This window comes from Hyalella azteca, unplaced genomic scaffold, assembly GCF_000764305.2.
Source record: "Hyalella azteca isolate HAZT.00-mixed unplaced genomic scaffold, Hazt_2.0.2 contig5918, whole genome shotgun sequence".
Lineage (NCBI taxonomy): Eukaryota > Metazoa > Arthropoda > Malacostraca > Amphipoda > Hyalellidae > Hyalella > Hyalella azteca.
Genome location: NW_025936095.1, coordinates 175,184 through 196,387, shown reverse-complemented (window position 1 = coordinate 196,387; position 21,204 = coordinate 175,184). Strand labels below are relative to the sequence as shown.

The following is a 21,204-nucleotide window of genomic DNA, read 5'->3' as shown; positions in this document are numbered from 1 at the left end:
CACCCGCCAGCTGCCGAGCCAGGTTCTTCGTCTGGCGGGCACGGCTGCTCACCTCCAGCTTAGCAGCGTTTTGTGCGTCGCTCAGCTGACACGCATAAACATTATCGGAATTGAGATTGTGTGGCGAGGTACTAATCCAAATTTAGTATGCCTTCATCTATTTTTGTTCATGAGTGAGATTGTATGATGTCACAATAATCAAATATACTCTTAACTCCTACTCTCCTCGTTCATGAGTGATATTGTATGTAGATTAATAAACAAAATAGACTTAATATGTACTGTAGAGTAATAATCAAAATGTCCTGCATATTCTATCCGAATTATCGACGAACAACAAGCTTATCTGTATCATGCATCCTGCATCATCTGAATCGATGATGCTTCAACGAAATACAGAAGCCGAGACACCACACATGTACAAATGGAATTACTTGCTTGATATTTTAGGTCTAATCCGGCATATTTCTTGCTGAAAGTATTTCCAGTAGTGATGATATTATGGTTTTATTTCGTGGAAATAGCTTACCTGTTATTCATTTACACACTAGTGGAACTTTATTATAGTTGCTACATGATAGCTATGAGCACTCAATTGCTAAGCGTGATCAATACTGGAGGAAGCAATATTCTAGAAGCATTATGTTAACATCCTAGCTATAGGATCGCAGTTCGCTCCCAATCGAGCAATCAATAATGATGAGTGTGCGGCGTGTCGTGCTGTAGTGCATACAGTATTGCTATCCGGAGCCTTCATGACGCACTAACGGGAATTAATTTAGAAGAATTTTTTACTAAAATTGTAATTTTACTAATATCTTTGGCACGTGCATTGAACAGTAAGGGATATGATTGATCTAACTGATGAAGAGTAACGATTTTCTGGGCACAGATGACCACTATATTTTCAGTAGCGGTATATTTACTATATTTTCAGTAGCAGTAGCGGTAGCGCCCGCTACATATTCAAGTAGCGATACGAGGTTTTGCCTCTACAGCGCTACCGCTGCATTTATATATAAAGCCTTTAGATTTTACTTAATAGTATTAAATATTATCTAAAAACCAGCATGATACATATATAATATAAATTACAGAATAAAACTGTACGAAAGATTTCGGTGTAATGTTGTCAACGTCAGCCTGTTACTAGTGTCAACATGTTAGTTGTTACCAGAGGTGGGCAGTAGCGCGCTACATGTAGCGGCCGCTACATTTTCAGTAGCGGTAGCGGCATTCATTTAAGCAATTGTAGCGGTAGCGGTAGCGCCCGCTACATTTAGAGCGTGTAGCGGTAGCGGCCGCTACATTTTCAGTAGCGGTAGCGGCATTACATTTAAGCAATTGTAGCGGTAGCGGTAGCGCCCGCTACATTTAGGTAGCGGCCGCTACATTTCAAAGTAATGCTGTCAGCTCTTCACTTATGCATAAATGTGGTTGCAACGAATTACAACTTTCAATCTTACAACACCACCCATTGGTGATTTGCAATTCAATGTATAGAAATAACGAACTAAAAATTAAAACTAAATTATGGCTAGAAAGAAGAGATAAAAATGATTTGAAATGAATTGATGTAGCATAATGGAGGAGCCACGGACACCTGTTTGATGAGGAGGTCCTTCTGCAGCAGCTCCTCATCGACGGCCTCCAGGCGGAGCCGCAGCTCCCGCACCCGCGCCCGCTCCTCCGCCACCTGCTGCTCCGCCTGCTGCAGCGCCGCTGCCCCGCGGCTTATATCCTTCTCCTGTACACAACAGCCTTCCTTGTTGAACATTATCGTGGAGTTAATTCGGCACTCGATAGAGAACCTACAACAGCCTTCCTTGTTGAGCATTATCGTGGAGTTAATTCGGCACTCGATAGAGAGCCTACAACAGCCTTCCTTGTTAAGCATTAGCGTGGAGTTAATTCGGCACTCGATAGAGAGCCTACAACAGCCTTCCTTGTTAAGCATTAGCGTGGAGTTAATTCGGCACTCGATAGAGAACCTACAACAGCCTTTCTCGTTAAAGCATTCTCATGAAGTTAACTCGGCACTCAATAGATAACCATCTCAACAGAGAGCCTACAACAGCCTTGCTCGTTAACCATTATCGTTGAGTTAATTCGGCATTCAATAGAGCACTATAGTTTATTGTACTATACTTAATATAGTACTATGCTCAATATTCCTACTCTATTTTTATGAATATAGTAGGTATGGAGTAGAAAAACAAAATTTTTGATGTAACTGTGTCAAAACGTTTGCAGTGACAGTTATCTAGGCTTAAATTTTCCTCATCGCCAGAAAGCTGAACGTGATTAATTGTATATTGTTTACTTGACTAATGAAATTGCCAGTATGAAAATGGATTGAAAATGGTTATTCGAAACATGGTCGCTTAACACGGGCAGCACCAGCTTGCCTTAGACAAGATTGTGGCATCCTTCTGGCCGACCACTTGGCGCAAGAGTGTCACTTCCTTGCGGTACTCCTCAGCCACGCCCTCCAGCCGCGTCTTCTCCTGCTGGTGCTCCGCCGACTCGCTCAGACATCGGGCGCTTTCCTTCTGAAGTCTGGCGATGGGGCAGGGTTATGGTGATACGTAAACACTAAGCGTCCTTGAAATATTGATGTTCACTGCGAAAATTAACCAATAAAAAGGCTGCTATTGTGAGAACCACAGTTGCCAAGAATATTTCTGTTTAACATCTTGTCGGTATTTTCATTTTGATCGTGAAACATTTAACCCAGATTATGCTCTTTCGACAGTAAAATAAGCAGAGCTGGGCAGCGCTACTTTGAAATGCAGCGGCCGCTACCGCTACCGCTACATGCTCTAAATGTAGCGGGCGCTACCGCTACCGCTACACCTACTAGATTGTAGCGAGCGCTACCGCTACCGCTACAGTAAAATGTTATAATCTTAGCCGCTACAATGGCCAAAATTATTGGAAATATCTAAATATTTATTGTTCTGCTATTGGGATTTACTCATAAACATTCAATGATGATAAACAATTTTCAAAACATATCAATGCAACTTTATTGCAATTAATCTAACCGAACTAGTACGGGTTAGATACAGTAAATAAAAGTTACAGTTATTTTTATGTTTTACCTTCCCTTCATGGATGTCTACGTTAATCTACCAATCTCAAAAATTATCCACATATACATATAAAAAATCAGTCTTTTATTTTTATATATATATATATGTGGATTATTTTTGAGATTGGTAGATTAAAGTAGACATCCATGTAGGGAATGTGAAACATAAAAATAACACTGTAAAAATAACTGTAAGCAAACTGGAACATGAAAAAATACCTGTAAGTGGTAACTGATAACTACTTAATTAACAAGTAACAACTAACATGTTGACACTAGTAACAGGCTGAGGTTGGCAACATTACACCTGAATCTTTCGTAGTTTTATTCTGTAATTTATATTATGTGTGTATCGTGCTGGTTTTTAAATAATAATTAATACTATTAAAGTAAAATCTAAAGGCTTTATCTATAAATGTGGCGGTAGCGCTGTAGCGGCAAAACCTCGTATCGCTACTTAAATATGTAGCGGGCGCTACCGCTACAGCTACAATTGCTTAAATGTAGCGCCGCTACCTCTACATGTAGCGCGCTACTGCCACCTCTGAAAATAAGGCACAGAATATTTCTGATTTCGTCTGTTATAATCGTCTGTTATTGAGTAGGCAAAAATGGGAATTGAAACGATATTAAAAGTGGCGAATGATCAATCAAGCGTTTTTTGGACAGCATGGTTGTACTAGTTCAATTACATGGAGAATGCATACGATAATTTAATACGAGTTAAATCTAGAAACGAACGTTATCTCATATTAGAGAATAATTAGCAAATTTTTTGGCAATAATCAGGAGAGTGATTAGAAAACGAACAAGGGAGAAGATACCATAAGAAAAATATCAATTGAAACCAATTTAATTACAGATATATCATTTGGAATAACGAAAATATGCTAAAAACGATGAGAGAAGTCAATTAATAAATACAACGCTGAGATTAAGATGAAAATCAAGGACTGACTTATCATTTTGCTGCACAAGGATCGCCTTCTGCTTCCTGAGCTGTTCGTTGGTCTGCCTCTCCTCCTGCAGGAGGCCGAGCAGCTGCTGCCTCACACCTGCCACCTCAGCCTCCTGCACCGCCTCCTGCAGCCTCATCGCCTCAGCATGCTCCTTAGCAGCTTCACTTCGCTCCTCCTCCAACTGAGCAGGATCAATATAATATTGCCCTAAAACTTGCACTCGAAGGCACTGCTTTTTATGCGATCCACTTAATTTTATACCGTATCGTACACATTCATTAGGATATTTCGGAGTGTTCTAAGTGAGCAGTTACGAGTGCGGGCATAGCGTATCCTTAAGTACTCTTAATGACCACAACAGACTGCACATTGTATTGCACGACAACTACCTTTACTCAGGTTTGCTTCTACTGGTAAGATACTTGCCTTGCTGAGTTTCTGCAGCAGTTCAGCCTCTCGTTTTCGCAATATTCGCACATTCTCTTCCAGCTCCGCTCGAGTCTGCCGCTCGACAGCAACGACTTTCCTGGGGATGTTAACCCTGAATAAATATCAAAGTATTTGCTTTTCGTAAATTAAGAGCAATTTGATGAAATAAACAGAATTTAATTTTCTTCGAATTGTAATTTGAATTTTTTTAGCATCAGATCATGGTTTAGATACGGCTGGTATTTCTTCCACGTCTCACTGCTCCATTTCGAGCTGGAGTTCGGCAAGCTGCTGCTGGAGTTTGTCTTGCTTGGAGTATTCGAAGAGGAGCTTCTGCCGCGTCTCTTTCGCCTGCTGCTCTAGAGATGCCAAACCGCTAGCCCTCTCATCCTCCAGTGCCTTCTGATGTTCCTCCATCGCCCTCTGCAGCTCATGCTTCTCACGCTACAAAAATATTTTCATAATTCGCTCAACACGAATATGCAACGCCTCTAAATTAAATATAGAATCTTCTGATAATGTACACTCACTGTCTTTACATCCGCTGTTCAAGCCTTTCATCCATTTTATTGACTTCAACCTGACGAGACAGTAACCAAAGGCGACGTTTCGCGGTTAAACGCTGCACCAAATATACAGCGTACATAAAAATGTTTGACATCCACCTTTAGGGTTTCGTTTATTGACGAGACATGCTAGGCAAATTGGCTTTTTTCCATTTCTCACTTCTAGAGCAGCTAACCTCTAGGTTGTGTTGAAGGTGTAGGGCAGGTGTAGAGTGTAGAGGTGTAGGGCAGCACTAACCTCTAGGTGGTTCTGAAGCTCTTGTATCTGGTGGAGGTGTAGGGCAGCACTAACCTCTAGGATCTAGGTGGTTCTGAAGCTCTTGTATCTGGTGGAGGTGTAGAGCAGCACTAACCTCTAGGTGGTGCTGAAGCTTTTGTATCTGGTGGAGGTGTAGGGCAGCACTAACCTCTAGGTAGTGCTGAAGCTCCTGTATCTGGTGGAGGTGTAGGGCAGCACTAACCTCTAGGTGGTGCTGAAGCTCTTGTATCTGGTGGAGGTGTAGGGCAGCACTAACCTCTAGGTGGCTGTCTCTTATACACATCTAGATGTGTATAAGAGACAGCCTCTAGGTGGTGCTGAAGCTCCTGTATCTGGTGGAGGTGTAGGGCAGCACTAACCTCTAGGTGGTGCTGAAGCTCTTGTATCTGGTGGAGGTGTAGGGCAGCACTAACCTCTAGGTGGTGCTGAAGCTCTTGTATCTGGTGGAGGTGTTGCCGCTGGAGGTCTGCGAAGGCGGCGTCGTGCTGCTGCTGCTGCAGCGTCAGGTGGTGGCGCTTGTCACGCGTCAGGTACTGCACTTCGTTGCTCAGCTCGCGCACTTGGCGTTCGGTCGTCTGATTTAGCGGGGGATGATTATAGGATTAACAAAAATCAGGAGGTTATCAATAAGAATAATTTTCTCGTAACCAAACTTTTTACCTGTATAGCTTAAATCGCTTCATTTCAAATGATTGATGACTTGAAATAGATAATCTCAGAGTTGCAGACACATGATCTACTCAATATGAGGCATATTCACTATTTGTTATATGAACGTATTTAAAAATTATATTCTAGTAATAGAACGTAGTAAACCACTTCACCATATAATAGACGTATTAAACCACTTCATTTTATTTCTACAGGCTGGAAGGAATTCACCTCGAGTTGTTGCCGCGTGACGAGCATCTCAGGCGCCAGAGGAGGCAGGTTGAGGAGACGCTCCTTGGCCACCAGCGCCCCTGGGGCGTCGGGCGACACGTCAGCCACGCCCCACACGACCACGACGCCGTCCTCCCCGCACGTCACAAGGCAACCCTCGTCCCTCGTCACGCAGATCTGATGGGTCAATAATGTGTTTGAATACTCATATCAAGACTAATTTTCGTTGAGAATTACTAGTAATATAACTATTCAATTCATGTCAACTAACTTCGGGAATGCGACTCATGTTTCTGCTATTAAAATAATGAATATTTCATATAAGATACATAAGTTAATCATTTGAGGTTTTACTGCGAACAATTATTGTGTTGTTTGCTGTAACCGACTATAAAACTTGGATCGAATGCTTGTCATAACAATGATTTTATTGCGACTTGGCAGCGGCCATGCAATACAGAAGATGGTACAGAAAAGTCTACACACCGCGGTGACCCGGCCTGCGTGGGCGGGCGAGGACCTCATGGGGCCCACGGCCGCGAAGCTGCGGGGCGCCCGCGTCAGCAGCAGCGCCCCCGAGCTCTGCCCCAGCGCCAGCAACGTCTTCACGGGCGCCACGCCCACGCAACTCACGTCCTCCACTGCCTCTTCTTGCATCAACTTCAAGTGCATTAAACTCCGTTAGGTTTGATCGTTACGCGCTTGTAATGTCTTTTTCTGAGGTTTACTGAGTAAAATAACTTAGTAACTTACGAACGTACTTGTGTTATAACTTATAACTTAACTTGTGGCGTCAACACATTTAGGAAGCAAAAATTGTCGAAGCAGACTTGAATAAAACAAAGTGCTTTGATATTTGGGTATTTGATGTAAAGTTGTGCTCCATTTCGGAAAGGCATGAACTGAACTGATGGGTGTAGGGAAGATATATGAAATAAATGAACTGGCACCTTGATTTACGCGGATTAAAATAAATAATAAATATGTATGTGTGGGCAATAACTACAGCATGTTAAACCCACTGAAGCACCTCGTGTTATACCGAACGTAGATTTCATTCGTAATAAAAGTTCACCTGTTGCTTTAAAGTTCCAGCTGCTGGTATATTCCGCTTGATAGGCCTTTTTAAACAACGCTTAAAGTTGTCGTTAATTTTACAATTGCAATCAACATCAGCTCATGCGAGTTATTTATCAGCTCTCATCGATATTTATTAATAAATCTGAGCAGGAAACTAAAGCTCTGAAAACATATATCACCGGTCGGTTTGTCAGAAAATGGATGCAAGAAGTTTGATTTTGTGAAGTTTACGATGAATGTTCAATAACCTCCCGGTTGATGGACTTAGTTTCAATTTTACAACCGTTAACTATTGCACTGAAAAATGCGAAAATCTACATTATTATTGAGCATATGTCTCACCTGGCCACCTGAGACCTCGACGAGGTGAGACGAGCTGCCAGCGATGAGGCTGGCTTTGCTGTCCAGTGAGAGGAACGTCTTGAAATATTGACAGCCCTGAGCCGTCTGCAGCTGCACGTGAAAGGCTGCGGTATAAAATGCTATATACATTTAAATTTCTTGGATGGAAATGCCTTCAATGAAAATATTATGCCGTTTGTCATGGAATGAAGGTCTATAGATTCTAAAGATATTTTTGATCAGTTGGGCGCACTTTATCCTAGTAATAATTGAGAAAAAATCTGCTTCAAACATTGCAGCATGCATGGAAAATTGAGATATCTACAGGAACAAGAAGTTCGATAATGATTGAAATGAAGGGCGATAATTAGGCACGGATTTTTGGTAATTCGTTTCCAGTTGCTTCTACTATCACATTTTTCCATCCTTTTATAACGAATTGTTTCTCAGCCTCTCATTGTTTCTCACCTGCTCAAGGAATAAAGAACTTACGGGCATTTTTGGAGGCACGGCGCAGACTTACACAGGGATAACTGAACAACAAATTGATTGCATATGCATGAAGGAAGAACCTAATGTCTGAAAGACGCAAAACATTCAGACTGCGGCATCGAGACATTATTAATGAACTTTTTTGATGAAATTTCAGTGGCTGCATTTAGAAAAGTTCTTTGATAAGCCATGCCACACTTAGAGAAATTTGTTAAACTTTCTCCAAATAACCATCTCCTATTTTCCCCATTGTGGGTCATCCTGACGCAGTTTGGCTCGGTAATGGGGCAGTCTATCAATGCTGCGTCCTCTCCCAGTTTGTGCTCTTGGTGAAAAAATCAGTCATTTTTTGGACTACATAACTCAGCTATCTTAGTGCACGTTCATTGCATTCATGAATTAATTATATACTTGAGCTACCTGGAGAGCGGTGGTGCCCGTAGCCACGTCCCAGGCGAGCACGACGCCCTCAGCAGCTGTAGCGAAGACCTGGTGGTCGCCGGGGTGCCATCCTACACACTGGATCTACCACCAGCCATATTAATTGTTCATTCTTTAACTTACGCTGAATAATAAAAATTCGCGGTAAAATAAACACGAGCTTCTAATGAAAATATTACATTTTCAGACTTGTTGCTTTCCATGCGCCTGTATGACTGGTAAACTATTTAGCAAAGAGAGTTGAAAAGAGCGTAAGAAATTTTATTTCAAGAGACTTCAGGACGTTTGCGTTTGGACGTAACGTTTGCGGCCATTGGTACGAATGTCCCATAAATAAACATGAAGATGATTAACAGAGACTCTGTTGAAGTATTTTATAATAAAAATGTTACACTCTCATAAATAATAATAAAAAGTCCTAATAACTTATTAATAAAAATTTAATCTTAACATCTTAATCTCAAAAACCTAATCTTTTTATTTTAATCTTATTACCTTAATACTAATAATTAAATCTAAATAAGAAAATCTTCATAAATTAGTAGTACCTTGCCGGCATGTCCTTTGAGCGCGAGGTGCCGCCTGAGCGCTATGGTGTGCACCACAGTCACGACGCTGCCGTCCGCCGCCGCCAGGTACTGCCCGCCGTGGCTGAAGCTGCAGCTGCCGCAGCGCCGTACGCGCACCTCCCAATACTGCTGCAGTCCCCCCATCATGACGTGGTACAGCCGCACGCTGTCTGTTAGTGACACGGCCGCGTGCAGACCTGCACACGTGATGTGTACTAGTGACTTGCCCAAGCAGCACCTCCCAATACTGCTGCAGTCCCGCCATCATGACGTGGTACAGCCGCACGCTGTCCGTTAGTGACACGGCCGCGTGCAGACCTGCACACGTGATGTGTACTAGTGACCTGCCCAAGCAGCACCTCCCAATACTGCTGCAGTCCCGCCATCATGACGTGGTACAGCCGCACGCTGTCCGTAAGTGACACCGCGGCGTGTAGACCTGCACACTCACCCCAACAGCTCAGTGATTTATTTACGCACCGTATGTGCCTATAGTTGCACTGGTGACCTGCTCATGCCCAATACGCGCTCAGTGACCCGCTACTTTCCACAGGTGCTCAGTGTTCTACTAGTGACAGGCCTGTTCAATATCACAGGTTTCCTGTATTAAATGAACAAATTTACCAGTGGGATGCAGGGCGACGCTGTACAGGTCTTCCTTGAAGGTCTCCTGCAAGAGTAGTTCCTGCAGGCTGTAGTCCCACAGTAGGAAGGTCCTGTCACGCCCGATGGTGGCGCAGTAGGTCTTCCATTGACACACGTCGGCCGAAATCACAGCCCCTACGTGGTGGTGAGTGTGCAGGGGGCGGAATACTGAAGATGTGACCTGCAAAAGGAACTTCACTGTGTCAAAATTCTTTGAAATTAATTAGTTGACAGAGGTGATTTTCATTTCCGCTTCAGTGCTGATGACATCATGCAAAATAGTGTGATGCAGAAGATGTGCAAGTGTGAAAACAGGGCGGATTTTTGTTACAGTTCGAAGTCCCAAGATTGGAGCAGAGAGGTGCGGGTTCGATCCCAGCTTCCTACGACAGTTTTGGTCAAATCGGTAAGGTGGCCTAGCTGTTAAGAAACGTTAAATTGGATCAGCGAATTGCGTGTTTGAGACAGCAACAACTGCGGATGTTCTGCGATGCTCAGAATCGCCGACAGGTCTAAATGTCTAATCAGCGCTGACACCGCTTTAATATAATAAAAGCAGGTCAAAACAAGGAGTTAACATGAACTAAGGCTCGCTCTTCGTGCTTTTGTTTTGTCCTGTAGTAACAGTGATTTGTGACTCGCATAATCTCATGAGCATCATGGAAAATCCAGGTATATCATTACCATTATCATTCATTTATTAATAAAAGATGGCATCAGCGATTAATTTAACTCCTATGTTTCCCGATTCGCCACTCAGAAAAATGAGTTATACTTGTCCAAATGTCGATCTACTTTTTGCCTTGTAAGGATCATCTCGATCTTGTTTGACTAAGAAAAATAACGTATCAGTGCTATATGCAGGCTGTGTGTCTACTTAATAGACCAGTGGTTCCCAAACTTTTTCAGGCTGGCGCCCCCCACAGACACATATAAAATCATGCGCCTCTTTCTATAAAATTTAGCACGCTGTAATTTTAAAAGATAAAGGTTAAACACAAATGTGTATTTCACAAATAGAACCCCTTCTAGTGACCCAATATGTTTTTCAGCCGTTTCAACTGTTTCAACACTAGAAACCTAGGACTTCTCGGGCAAATTTACGGCCGGACTCGTGGCCGATCTCACGACCTATCTCCAAATTCAATTATCAAGTTATATCACCCAAACTAATGAACTCAGCTCAATAAAACTTGTAACATGTATTCATCAGAACTTGACGGTGATGTTTAGCTTGCGAAAAATTTTAAATATCACCTTCATTCGTGAGTTATATCGCGATACAAATTCGCAGTGATCAAAGAATTTCTTCCAAACTACCGAACAGATTTGAACGAAATTTTGAATGTACAGGAGTGGTCATTTTCTATGAAATGATCAGAAAATTGAGACGCAATTCGAGTGTAGACTTGCGTATTATTTGATTATTGTAGAGGAGGGATTTGGGCGGAGGGAATATACGGTAATTGAAGTAGGGAATGTACGGTTCTCATAACTACCAAATGGTGTTTTTTAGATTAAAAAAATTTTTTGATTATAATGTCGTTTGCGAGATTTTTTTTTTTCATTTCACAGTCATTCTTGATTTCACACTTCCATATTCGCTTTCGTTCGAAAGTTATACAGATATAGGATGAACGACCGGCTTTTCTACCGACTGGTTTAACCAAGAGCCGTTTACGTATAGCCGTATAACTCGCAAACGAAGGCAAAACGAAAAAATTGTAACGAGCTAAGCATCACCGTTGCTGAGGTTAGGTATTAAAATACTGAATTTCATTCAAATCTGTTCACTAGTTTGGAAGGAATTTCTTGATTACTGCGAAGTTAAGCACGTATTGCTGTTTAAATCACGAATGAAACTCGCGAACGAGGGCACAAGCGAAAAATTTTTCACGAGCTAAACATAACCGTTCGATACTTAGGACTGTCAATTCAAAATTTCGTTCGAAACTGTTCAGTAGTTTGGAAGAAATTTCTCGATCACTGTGAATTTCGGCCCGTATTGCCATATAAGTATGGCAAAAAAATTGAAGGCAAAATTCAAAAATTTTTCACGAGCTTTACATTACCGTACCATTAGGTCCTAATGAATACGTGCACCACGTTTCATCGAGTTAAGTTCATTAGTTTGAGAGATATTCCTTGATCATTGAATATGGAAATTGGTCGTGAGACCGACCGCGAGTCCGGCTGTTAATTTGTCGGAGACGTAAACCCAGGAGAGGGTAAAAAATATAACGCCGTATTCGCTGCATTGAGTGACAGCGAGCGCATTTTCTCGTCGACGAAAACGTGAAGTCACGGACGGACAGTTTTCCATAAGTGAGAAAATGCGCCAAAAACAGATCTGGGTGAAAAAACCATCGCTGGGAGTCATGTGCTGCACGTGTTGTGTACAAACCGTCAAACAAACGTTCGAACATCTGACTGCGACTTCGGACTGTCGTCCCCCTATCGCCCCCCTATCACCTTCTACTTCTTTACCGCCCCCAAAATCTTTCCATCGCCCACTTTGGGAACCACTGTTATAGACGATATGACCCCTTATTTTTTCTGAGAGTGGATGATAAAACTTACGAGGCTATCATCGAGAGCAGGTATGGCGTTGGTGAAGATCTGCCCCGAGTGCGTCGAGAGGACCAAGGTAGTGCCGGAGGGGTCGGCGGAGAGGCTGGTGACGGTGTGCTGGCCGCGTCCGCTCACCAGTGACGCCGGGCTGGGCTCGCACAAAAGCAGCATTTGCCGCTGAGGGTACAATTTTAAAAGTTTAAATTCTACACAAAAAGTCGACTTTCTCAGTTAGCTTGCTGCAATTTGCAGCATTTGAGCTATAATACAAATGATACTCTTTCCAAGAATAATTATTATAAACACAAAAACGTTACGCCTGCTTTTCAGGAAAGCCCTTAAAAGTCTAGAGGAGCGATCGCAGAACGCAGCATCAAACCCAAACGGCCCCACGCAGTGAAATTTCTCGTCCGAGCTTCCTTCTATAACGTCGGGCCGTCCGCATCCTACGTCAGGCTGCACACTTCCCAACCTCCACTCCCACAAAATCGTGCATACTGTCACTAGTCCCTTCTTGTTCTTGAGAAGAACTTTACCTCTATTTTGTTTGCATTATTGTGTAAGCTAAACATAAATAAAAATTAACGTTTTTAATTATCGAACGATTTGCTAGAAAATTTTGCATACTTATTTATTTTTAGGATTTATACAGGAATTGATAAATTTTACTTTATTATCAAATTGGTTTTTTCTTACTGATAACTCTTATTCGAAATACGTGTTCATAATTTACAGCAATGCTGTATCGTGACAGCACAAGCAAGCTGATTTAGGCTGATTCATAAAAGCACGTTTAAAGATTGGTTGAACATAAATACCACAATTTCATGTCAATCGAAATGCACAAAAGTCACGCAGCGTCAACAGTAATGTGCAAAAATTGTGGCGATTATTATTTACATTAAAGCTCCGACTGCTTCACCAATAAAATTTTATGACAAACGAAACAATTTGGTGCGAATATTTTCTGCTCTCATCTCTGTACAAATGAGTACGCAGGTCACGACTATTATATAGGTAGAAAGATTGCAGTTATGAATCAGACAAGCAGAGAGAGGCCAGCGAGGCGACGAGGTTCACTCACCCCCTCACTCACCCATCCCCTCACCTCCCATGCAGTGGTGATATATGTTGCGGTTAACTCAGGAAAAACATTAATTCTCAAATCCATTGCTCTCATTCTTAATAATAGTTTAACTTGCATGAATTATTCGTGAATGAATTAGTTCGTGTATGAATTAATTCGTACATGAAATATTTTAAGGTTATGATTCGAGGAAAAGCTGTAAATGATAAAGGACTTCCTATATTCCCTAGCTTAAACCCTTAGTCCCAAGTGCCTCAGACGTGGGGAGTCCGTGGGCAGCTGTGGTTGGGGGACCTACGGAGTACGTACGCAAAATTGTACGATGTGTTCACACGCACACGCAAACTCGCGCGCACGTGCAAATGATTACTTAACATAATTGATTACCATGCGGAATTAGTTTCCATTAACTATTCATCTGGGCCAACATCATCTTGCTACCATTCGATGCTTGGCAGAAGCAACGCATGCAAATAAGTGCATATAATTAACATGCGTGATCCATGCGTTGTTAACGTCTGTCTGAATACCTCCTTTTAAAAGCGAACTGTTTTTGTATTATTTCAGGGGTAAAGGTCATAATATTCGGTTTCGAAGGAAAGTGAAACATGCGAGGCTAATCATCAGATTCGAAAAAAAACTGTGGGATGCTGCAGGCACTGCTGAACTTGACAATTATTTACGTAAGGTTCGCATATAAAGTCAATACGCAAGAATTCTCGTTTTCGTGACACATAAGTGACTCTAAGCTTACTTGCAGCAAACGGAAAATATGGCTCTCTTAATTTAGATACATTTTAGTTTAAAAACGGAGTAAAAATTTAATTTATTAGCAGTATTTATGTTCAGTCGCTCACCTGCAGGTAAAACTCATGAATATTTTCACTTCTCTGGAAGAGGAAAATTTTGTCAGGGCCGCAGGCGCAGGCGAAGCTGCCGTTGAACATGACGATGCTCGTGACGCGTCTGTGGCAGGGGGCGCTGCCCCCCACCTCGTCCGCGGGGGGCGGCTGCTCCTGTGATGCCGTGCGTTTCTTGTTGGGGGGCTGAGCATTCCCCTTCTGTTTCTTCCTGTATAGTTAAAGAAAATAAGGAAAAATTAATACGATAAATTGAGAATATAAACAATGGGTCAGCCGAGAGTTAAATTAATCACTTGTATGTATCATCGTAATGAAAAGAGAAAACTTTCATTTGAAAAGTAATGATCGTGAGGGCAATAATACAAAAAATATATTTTTTTTCTCCAGGCGATTGGTTATATATGGCGTGCAATAATGGAAGATCGGCAGCTAATATAGATGAAACTCCACCTGAAACGGAAAAACTATATATACCTGTGTTACCAGTCCCTAAGTAACGATTAACAAATAATAACCAGCTAATGAAAGTAGACAGGCAATTATAACTCATACATGTTTATATGTTAAACGACTATACATTTATTTGAACTTTTTGAAACTATATTTTAAATTGTTGTGCCTTAAATTACACTTGATATTTTTTATAGGACTTCACAAACCTTTTCATGTCGAAGAAATGCCTATTCTTTGTGGTTACTTTATCGTTTGAAGCATCGTATCATGTATACGACGTAATATAACCGCTACACACAGTCATGCTGCGTTTTAAAATATTTTTGTGTATGAGCATATCTACTGAAGGATTAGTTATGCCATGAGTGACAGCTGGTGCTAAGTGACGGGACTGTCAATCCCGTCAGTATGAGCTTAACAGTATAAGAAGCCAACGTAAAGTGAACTCGGAGTATCACCTCAAGTATAGTCGGTGCTTTCAATAATGTGGGATTGGTAGAGAAAAAAACACTGGCACATAAACCAGCAATGCGTCGGAATTTTTGATCAGAGTTGTCTGAATTATTATTCAGTATAGGCGTTGATATTCTGTGGAAGTACAAGCATCAGCGATAAAACACTACGAATAAAAGGACTCAAAGCCGCATAAAATGTAAATCGATCACATGGTAGCCAGAAGTACCCTGACGCATGCGTGTCATCAATGACGATGCATGGAGGCAAGACTAACCCTGACGCAGCCTGCGTGTCGTCAATGACGATGCATGGAGGCAAGACTAACCCTGACGCAGCCTGCGTGTCGTCAATGACGATGCATGGAGGCAAGACTAACCCTGACGCAGCCTGCGTGTCGTCAATGACGATGCATGGAGGCAAGACTATCCCTGACGCAGCCTGCGTGTCGTCAATGACGATGCATGGAGGCAAGACTAACCCTGACGCAGCATGCGTGTCATCAATGACGATGGTAGTTTTGAGCTCGCCCTCCTCCATGAGCAGAATGGTCCCTTCCTCTGTGCCCACAAGCAAAGTGTAGTGGTCCGCCCATACCTGAAACATATTTATATATCAGCAGAAATATTACGGCCGAAATTATTCATTATAATTAAGAAAATAGAAATATTAAGGCCGAAATTATTTATTGACTTATTTAAGTCAATGCTGATAAAAACTTCGGTTTTAAGAGATTGTTACGATGTCAGCCGACTTACGGCGGTGCAGCACATGTGTTGTAGTCCTGCTTGGTAGCCGTACGCCTTCAGGAGCTTGTCGTGTAGGCGCAGGAAGCGCAGGGCTTTTCTGCCCACCACGGCCAGCACGCCCACGTCCTCGGGGTGGAACGCTACGCTTGACACACTTAGCAGGCCAGGTGTGTCACCCAGGCGCAGGATAGAGAGCACCTTGTGCCACACATCATAGGTACAGTCAACGGGTCTGTTTTAGATTTTTGGAAAAGCAAAATATATATTTTGAGACAATGATGCATCAAATATAAATGAAAACTCCAATCAAGTGATGCGAATCACTCTCACCTTACTCTTCTCTATGACTCAGCGTGACGACGCACTCTCACCTTACTCTTCTCTATGACGAAGAGCACCAGCGTGTAGTCAGGCTGCCCCCCCTGCACGGCCACGACTTTCTCGTCGGCGCTGAAGGCGGCAGACACGAACTCGTGGCTCGCCACGTCGCCGCACACCAGGGCGCGGACCTTCCTGATGGGGTCGCACTTGAGGTCGTAGACGGCGACGGCGGGCAGCTCCCCTTCAGTCCTGATGTAGTCGCCGCTGGGGTCCTGAGCTGCACCAGCGAGGCACAGGGCCAGGTACTGCCTGGGGGTGTTGACATGAGGGTTGATGTTGACATGAGGTTAAGATGTTGACATGAGGGTAAGGTGTTTATATAAGAAGTTGACATATTTGCCAGATGTTTGGATAGTTGATATAAGGACAAGGGGTCGATAGTTGGACAATATTCTGTTAGCGCGAAGCAGTGAGCCGCATCCATAAATTTATATTGAAATTCACCTCGAGAAAATAGGCCATGAAACTAGATTTAGCGACTATTTAAGGAACGCTGTGCCATTGTTTTATAACTTGTCACGATACTTATCATTACTTGTCACGATACTTATCATTTATTGTCACGATACTTATCATTACTTGTCACGATACTTATCATTACTTTTCACGATACTTTTCATTTTTCATTCGGGCATCAAATGAATTGCGACATGTTTTATTTGTGTTTATACGCGTTTACTTTGGAAAGGCTCCCAAGGGCCTTAAAGGAACTGGTTCCTGAATCAAGCAAGAAGAAATGGATTGATAACAATTTAGAAGCAAAGAGCAACCGTAATACGTTCACAACATCTTAGAAGACACCATTTCAGACTCCTTTTAATGCATTCTCAAGTCCTGTTACGCCAATAAAAGATTAGTCAGTGGAGATTTAAATTATTTAATATTGACAAATAGTCATTATGTATTAAACAAACTATAATTGTGTAAACATAGAACCTACAGATTATTGATAACTCGCAGAAAGAAACTAAATCGAAAGGTGTATATGATCAGAATTTCCATAGGGCTCGTCACAGCTTGCAATAATAGCCCACAAGTTAATGAATTCAAATCAAATTACTAGCCGCAAGACCAGAGCCCATACTTTCAAAAAAAGTTACGAGATCGTAAGTTCGTCAGCCAATCATTGACGGCCTTTCAAGCCAAATCCACCAATCATAGACAAGAAAATAGAGCGTAAGTACTTACGTTCACTTAGCAAGTTTTAAAAGTATGGCCCCAGGTTTGATAGTACATTACCAAGTGCTGAAGAACTTGTACTCATAATAATTTTCTGTCAATTTCTTTACATGTCAGGTAGCTTTTAGCCTCAAGATGTCATCTGCTTAAATCTTATCCATTAATTGCCCGTAAAGTGATTACAATGAGAAATTTTGAAAAATGTACTACTTTTCAGTAAACAATATCATGAGTTTAAAATTTGAAGTATTTAATTTTGTTTACAAAACTAAGATAATTTCAAACTCCAGATAAGAATACTATCACAAACAAGGGACATAATATTGCACTGGAAGATCAACTTTGCGGCGGATGCTCAGAACTTCTCACCTCCGGGACGACATGGCCATAGCCGTGGGGACATCACGGCTGTGCAGCGCCGTCAGAGTTTGCTCGTGTGTCTCGGTGTTGTGGGCCACCAGGAAAGCCCCCGCTGGGTACATCACAGTTTTGCTATCCAGATGAACGACGGCATCACGCACATCCTTCCTTAGACCGAACACGTGCTTAGGATACACGTCCTCCACCTCTCCCGATCCTCGCGACGCTCCCTCTGATGACGTTTGTCTTTCACTCGGCAACGCAGCCATCTTACAGTTTGGGAAAATACCCAGATTGCGACAGGCTAGTACCGAAAATCTGAGAGATGTTGCAAAATTTTACCTATTACCTTCCAAATTTTACTTTTTGAGGGATTGATATGTCGTCTTTTGACAATAACTACTAAATAGATCATCACTGAGTGAACCACGTCGCTTGGATCATTTCAGAGCAGACTACTTAATGAACATAACACAAATTAATTTTATTTAGCAAGACTTCAATATCAATAATACACGAGTTTTGACACAATATTCTAGCCAAAAGGTCAACCTATGCGGCCGAACCTTCTGACCCAACTAAACGTTCCCATGGCAATAGCGTCACCGTTGCATCCATGGCAACGGTGCTCCGCCTGTATCAACACGAAGCAGATAAGAAAATAAAGTTCTATCAACTCCTTCATTTATAATTTATAATGGATCAAATTTCATAGGAAGGCTTAACCTAATGAACTGTTTAAATTCATGGTTGTCAACTCGAATTAGACTCAGGGACCGCAATTAGCCTGCAGCCAAATCAAAAGGGTACTAATCAATAATTAAATCGATACTATGTGTTTGTGAATATTACCATTTAATTATCAATGTTTGATGACTGCAAAATTTACTTGGTTATGTCTAGCCCAATGCATGACATAAATATCATATTATATCATAGTGATTTCGGCGCTGAAGAATGGGCCTGATGTGGCCCGTCGCAGATTCATGTACTTTTCGCGACTTGTTCACATGCAGGAGATCTAAAAACAGGTGGTTTGACCGGATCTTTTCATAACTGACGATAGTTTATAATAGCTACTAGGCTTCTACCGGTTTCGATATGGTGCTAGGAATTTCAAGTGTGAGCATATATTTCTCTATAGCTTCATCTAGTCTGTTCTTGAACGCGTTCATACTCTGAGCGTCATCGATGTGATCATGCATGGGGGCTGTTCCACATGCCGGTGACTCGAAGCGAGAAGAAATTTTGTCGCGTGGAGAAGTTGCTGCGCAGTTTTTTAGATTATATCCGTGGCCCTTGGTGTTGCCTCTTTTTTCAAATTCTAGCAATCCCTCCATAGGACCTTGTATAAACCATGAGTATACTTGTATACTTAAAAAGGTCACCACGTACACCAAACACAAAGGCTTGGAAGTTTCATAATCTTTAATATTTCTTCATAGGACTTGCACTTCAAGCCTGGAATTATCCTTGTTGCACGTCTCTGAACACTGCTAAATTCTCGTCTTTATCATGTTTCGGTGACCATACGGCGTTTCCAAACTCTAGGTTCGGACGCACGACAGCGACAAACAACAACTTCATTGCTTCTGCATCTAGGAACTCGCAAGAGCGATCAGGAGTTCAATAATTCTTCAAATTCGAATTTCTAAATACCAACCGCAAGAATTCTGATTCATGAGTGCATGGTATACCGATTAATGAAGAATAATTAAATAGTTAAACCTGCGTTCATCGAGAAATTGGTAGGAAATGCTCGCACTTTACAAACGTGGGGGTGCAAATGTTATCCTTCCAGATAACAGTTGAAATACCAAGTTTAAAAAAAATTATCTTAAAGTACGTGAAATGAAGAAAAATTGCTGGAATAGCATTCCAAATTTCAGACTTCTATCTTATTTAGGAGGTGAGTTATTGTTTAAAAAAGGTAGTGTAGAAACTCCATAGGAATCGACTTTGGCTGATGGCGATACCTCAGCTTCTTAGTATAGTCCGAAACATTTGCCGCATTCACTGCATAGCGGAGTATAATGCAGTCGCCATTCGCTAAGTTCAAACGTTCAGGCTTCCAAGCCGTCTTTTCAGTATGGCACTTAATACTGAAAAACAATGATTGGTGGTGGCTTTTGACCAACGGAGCCTCGCGGCGAAATTCGTCTAACATTAATTCTTCACTAGTAATCCCTAGGTCTGGAATATTTAGGGTCTGTACACACATAAAATGGGTTGGCTTAGGGATGTTCTGGATTAAAAATGAGTCTCGCGCAGACTCTTAGTGGAACGCTAGGTGATTCCCATCTCTTGGAGAGGGTTGATATGACCAGTTTATTTCTGGAAGGTTAAAGTAACAAACGATAAACGTATGCGACCTACTGAAAGTCATGCTCGGTGAAAGGCTGTTTAGTACTTTATCGTTATCAGAGGAAGTGTTTGGTGATCTATACATGAACCCAACAAGTAGGATATCCTTGCCTTTTAGAGAAAATTTGCATCACACTGATTCTTTAGTCGATTGATGATTTGCAAATAACTCAACTTGCTGGGCTCCATAAAAAGAAAGTGAAATGAAGGAGTGAAATCTGTAATACAAATATAATACAAATTTCTGTAATACAAATAATGTCTGAACACTCGTTTGCGATCATAGATTACAGTTCATTTTTTTTATTCACAACGGAATCCGAGTTCGCGTAAAATATTTTAAAACTTTTTGTGAACTTTCACTTTGATGTATGCGGTTACTACTTACTTCTTACATTATTTACAGGCCTTGATCTATGGACATGGCTCCTACTGTTTACTTGTCTTCCGTCCGCTGATTGAACGTGTGTGGCAAGTGTTGTTTTGAAATCTTGTGAGTGGTTGACCTGATTTTCTTTCTTTTCCTCCCCCATTTTCTCTTGCCATTTCTTACAAAAAAAAAATTTTTTAAATTTGAAAATAAGATAGTCTCTACCCATTGGAAGGTTTAGTGTTACAATTTAAAATTTCGAATAAGTTTCATATAGATAAGGGAAGGCTGCTTTGCAAGAAGGAAAGGCTCATTGGCTGTGGTTCTATCAAGAGCTGTGCAATCGCGGCCGAGAAACATTTCTCTAGAAGGTAATGTATGTACTACCTTGTGCGTACGACGCAAATACTAGCATAACATCACTAATATACTTAAATTCAAAGAATTTTGGGGGTATTCTGTATTCTCACCAAAAATATTCTTCGTCTTGTACATATGCAGGACTTTATTGTCAATCGTCCTTCCCCTTAACCATATTATTATCATGATTATCAGCCTAGGAAGCAGTTGAAGTGGCGCCTGGTTCAGACAAACTTCGAAGGCACGTAACATTCAA

General features: G+C 41.7%; 2 protein-coding genes across 2 annotated transcripts; both read right to left on the bottom strand.

Moving 5' to 3' along the window:
* Window positions 1–5,226: 5,226 nt before the first annotated feature.
* Window positions 5,227–14,363, bottom strand: LOC108670044 (cilia- and flagella-associated protein 57-like). Its single transcript, XM_047880686.1, has 11 exons — window positions 14,274–14,363; window positions 12,339–12,506; window positions 9,738–9,939; window positions 9,451–9,552; window positions 9,093–9,310; window positions 8,524–8,628; window positions 7,612–7,722; window positions 6,676–6,849; window positions 6,190–6,366; window positions 5,667–5,882; window positions 5,227–5,313 (listed from the first exon to the last, which is right to left on the bottom strand). The coding sequence occupies exons 1-11, from the start codon at window positions 14,361–14,363 to the stop codon at window positions 5,227–5,229; spliced, it is 1,650 nt and encodes a 549-aa protein (XP_047736642.1).
* Window positions 14,364–15,508: 1,145 nt separating this feature from the next.
* Window positions 15,509–18,123, bottom strand: LOC125177942 (cilia- and flagella-associated protein 57-like). Its single transcript, XM_047880685.1, has 5 exons — window positions 17,864–18,123; window positions 16,306–16,564; window positions 15,944–16,132; window positions 15,565–15,782; window positions 15,509–15,524 (listed from the first exon to the last, which is right to left on the bottom strand). Exons 1-5 carry the CDS (start codon window positions 18,121–18,123, stop codon window positions 15,509–15,511), a joined length of 942 nt encoding a protein of 313 aa, XP_047736641.1.
* Between the last annotated feature and the right edge of the window lie 3,081 nt (window positions 18,124–21,204).

Coding starts and splice junctions, on each gene's coding strand:
- LOC125177942 (XM_047880685.1), bottom strand. CDS start 18,123: ATGGCTGCGTTGCCGAGTGAAAGACAAACGTCATCAGAGGGAGCGTCG. Junction 16,565..17,863: donor ATGGCCATGTCGTCCCGGAG/GTGAGAAGTTCT, acceptor CAACACCCCCAG/GCAGTACCTGGCCCTGTGCC. Junction 16,133..16,305: donor TCGTCATAGAGAAGAGTAAG/GTGAGAGTGCGT, acceptor GTGTGGCACAAG/GTGCTCTCTATCCTGCGCCT.
- LOC108670044 (XM_047880686.1), bottom strand. CDS start 14,363: ATGTTCAACGGCAGCTTCGCCTGCGCCTGCGGCCCTGACAAAATTTTC. Junction 9,311..9,450: donor GCTGCTTGGGCAGGTCACTA/GTACACATCACG, acceptor TCACGTGTGCAG/GTCTGCACGCGGCCGTGTCA. Junction 7,723..8,523: donor CGGGCACCACCGCTCTCCAG/GTAGCTCAAGTA, acceptor TTTCACGTGCAG/CTGCAGACGGCTCAGGGCTG.